Source organism: Benincasa hispida, chromosome 7 (genome assembly GCF_027475165.1).
Source record: "Benincasa hispida cultivar pf3 chromosome 7, pf3_genome.v1.1, whole genome shotgun sequence".
Classification (NCBI taxonomy): Eukaryota; Viridiplantae; Streptophyta; class Magnoliopsida; order Cucurbitales; family Cucurbitaceae; genus Benincasa; species Benincasa hispida.
Window position 1 is genome coordinate 57,008,921 of NC_143484.1, and position 3,625 is coordinate 57,012,545.

General features: G+C 35.3%; 1 protein-coding gene across 1 annotated transcript; it reads left to right on the forward strand.

The window, feature by feature from the left end:
* The first annotated feature begins 373 nt into the window (after nucleotides 1-373).
* On the forward strand, nucleotides 374-2,806 carry LOC120080897 (U-box domain-containing protein 19-like). The gene has a single exon (XM_039035566.2). It carries the CDS (start codon nucleotides 488-490, stop codon nucleotides 2,537-2,539), a length of 2,052 nt encoding a protein of 683 aa, XP_038891494.1. The 5' UTR covers nucleotides 374-487; the 3' UTR covers nucleotides 2,540-2,806.
* The last annotated feature ends 819 nt before the right edge of the window (nucleotides 2,807-3,625 follow it).

The window sequence follows — 3,625 nt, forward strand, 5'->3', positions numbered from 1 at the left end:
CAAAGGGAAATTTCACGAAATTCATTATCTAAAATAATTTTGGGCAATTTGAAGCAATTGTTGTTTCAATAATTTCCACTTCCCCAAAAAAATTATTCTTTATATTAAATGTCGGCGAAACTCACCTGTCAGGAATCCAAGGCCAATTATATTGTGCTACGCGTCGCCATGATATTAATTCAAGTTCAGCTAGTTCCACGAAATTACAGTATCCAATCCCATACGTACACGTGTCCCTTGCAAGTCAAACATCCCTAAAATCAATCTCTATTCGACACGTGTCCACATAAATTTTTTAAGGATAATTTCCTAATAGATTAAAGAAATAGACATTTTCCCGTAAATTATAAATAGTAGTGTTGCCCTAGGTCTAGTGGCGTCTTTGAACTCTTTTGAGACAAAAAAAAAAAAAAAAAAAAAAAAAAACAAAAAAACAAAAAACAAATCACCAAAATCCAAATATTAGCTTTTCCCATCTGTTGAGTTCATGATTCGAAGATCAAAAGATTTCCAACGCCGGATCATGTCGTTTCCGGCAATACAACCATGCGAATGCACAGCTCCGGCGACGCTACTGACGTCTTTGATCAATCTCAGTCGAACCATTTGTAGTTACAGATACAAATTCTTCGGCAGCAACAAGCGAAACGCCATCAAATCGATTCGCCAAATCGGAATCCTTCTAACATTCTTCGAAGAACTTCAAGATCGGAAATCAGAAGAATTTTCAGATTCCACCGACTTAGTCATGTCAGAGCTCCATTTAATCTTTCAAAAGATTTTGTATCTGTTGGAGGATTGTGCTCTAGAAGGGGCTCGTTTGTTGATGCTCATGAAATCAGAACTCATAGCGAATCGGTTTCGGGTTTTGATCCGATCGGTTGCTTTGGCTTTGGAGATTTTGCCATTGGATTCAATGGATGTTTCACTTGATGTCGTGGAATATGTAGAACTGGTGATCAAACAAGCTCGAAGGGCGAAATTTGGAATTGATCGTGAAGATGAGGACATTCTCAACGAGGTGAATTCAATTCTGTATCTATTTGATTCACGAATTGTTCCGAAGAATAGTCAAATCAAACGTGTTCTTGATTACATTGGGGTTAAATCGTGGAGTTTGTGCAATAAAGAGGTCAGATTCTTGCATTCAGAAATTGAATTTGAATGGTCGAATCAGGATAAAACAGAGATTTCCTTCTTAAGCAACTTAATGGGTCTGATGAACTACTGTCGATGTATGTTATTCGATGTCGTTGATAGCGGCGAAGTGGTTCGATTAGATCAACGTAGCAACGAAATCATCGATTGTCTAAACCCAGATGATTTTCGATGCCCGATTTCGTTGGATTTCATGTTTGATCCTGTGACACTCGCAACAGGGCAGACTTATGATCGCTCTTCGATTCAAAAGTGGTTTCGGGCAGCAAATCTCACCTGCCCCAATACAGGGAAGAGATTGAAGAACAGAGAATTAGTCCCTAATTTAGCTCTCCGTCGGATAATTCGACAATACTGTTCTAAAAATTCTACCCCTTTTCCAGAATCAAACAAACAAAAACCCAACTTGACGAGGACGATTGCTTCTGGTTCTCCCACAGTGGAGAAGATTATTGGGTTTCTAGTGAATTTTTTAGCTAACTTTCTTGAATCAGGAACGCTGGAAGAGAAGAACAGAGCCGCTTTCGAGATCAAATTTCTATCCAAAACGAGCCTTTTTTATCGTTATTGTTTGGTGGAAGTTGGTCTAATTCCAAATTTACTTGAGCTTTTAAGATCTACAGATGCTTTAACGCAGAAGAACGCCATTGCAGCTGTGTCGAATCTCTCGAAGCATTCAAAAAGCAAGAAAGTAATAGCGGAAAACAAAGGACTAGAAGCAATTGTAGATGTTTTAGTGACGGGTTACAGAGTAGAAGCCCGTCAATTTGCTGCTGGTGCTCTGTTTTACATGGCTTCCATTGAAGAATACAGAAAACTCATTGGGGAAATCCCGAATGCGCTTTCGGGTTTATTGAATTTACTCAAAGACAAAGCAGATCGAAGTAAAAAGAATGCAATGGTCGCAATATATGGACTTCTTATGGATTCTGGAAACCACAGGAAAGTGCTTTCCGCTGGAGCAGTTCCATTATTGGTCGATTTAATCGAAACATCTGATAGCGAAATTCTGATTTCAGATTCAATGGAGATTCTTGCAACTCTAGCAGGGAAACCAGAAGGAACGGCAGCGATTTTACGAAGTGGGGCTTTGAATTCAATCGTGGGGTTTCTGAATTCATGTAGCTCAATTGCTGGACGAGAGTACTCTGTTTCTTTATTGGTTGCTCTGTGCATTAATGGCGGATCTGAAGTAATTGGTGTCATTGCAAAGAATCAAAGTGTAATTTCGTCGGTGTACAGTATTGTAAGTGAAGGAACAACTCGAGGGAAGAGGAAGGCGAGTTCTTTGATTAGAGTTCTCCATGAATTCACTGAGTTAGAGTCATCAAACTCCGAGTCAACTCATCTTCTTCAAGATCGAATTGTTCAAGCCTGGTAAATTTGGGAATCGTTTTTAGAATTTCCCAATTAGTTTGATTTATTTTGGGTAAATAGGAAGGATGTGAATAAGTTTCGTTTTTTGTTTTTTGATTTAAATTTTTTTTGGTGTTAGCTCGGGTTTTTGGGAGCTAATAACATTGCAGTGCATTAGCTTCATTATTGTTTTTTGGAAGTATCAATGAAGCTTTGTACATAAACGAACAAGTATTCGTGTTATTCTTTATTCAATTTAAAGGCAATAAAAGCATTTAAATTTTAGTTTTGATTTTGTTTTCTTTTTCTGTAGTATGCCTTTAATATCAAATATAATTCATAAACCTTCACAGCATATAATTTGACGATAAAAAGAGAGAATTTAACATATTGATTGGAAGGAAAAGATCAAAGAGCCCATTGTTCTTCATTGTTTAAAGAATTTTTCTATCATCTTTGTAGTATAATATTAATGATCCAAAGCTTAAATTTGAAAATGAAACCACAAAGGAAAAAGAAATTAATAGATGTGGTATTTATAAGTTTAATTTTAAAAAATTAAAACCATTATCAAATAGAAACTACATTGACTTGAATAATAGATTTAAGGTATATTTGGTTTCAACTTTTCAAGTATGTTGAAAAGTGTATTTTCAATGGTTTTTATAAAAAATGAGAGTAAATAAGTTTTTTAAAAAATATTTTTCTCTTTAGTCAATAAAAAGCTTAACGTTGGGGCTAATTTTTTGTTTTATTTTTATGTTTTAGCAAAGACTCCAAGGTTAATTCATGAAGAAAATGATTGAATGGGCATCTGTCACCTTGAAATATTACACCAAAATTACAAATTTCATCCAAAGCTTTAAAGCTATTTGTTTTTTGTTGAATGACAAATTTAGCCAATTAAATTTGAGAAATTGCCGTATATAAATCAGGTGAGTGGTTTTAAAAAATGTCTAATTTAAATTTTTACTTGAAAAATGTCTACAGTTGGAAGCTTTAGGAAATTCATTAAGTTTAATTACCATTTTCACCCTCAAAACCGTTTGCCCGATGTTTAAAATGACCTGATAACTGAATAACCTATACTACCCAACTCAAATTGTAAAAA

Excerpts from the sequence above, each read along its gene's own strand:
- LOC120080897 (XM_039035566.2), top strand. The coding sequence starts at position 488 with ATGATTCGAAGATCAAAAGATTTCCAACGCCGGATCATGTCGTTTCCG.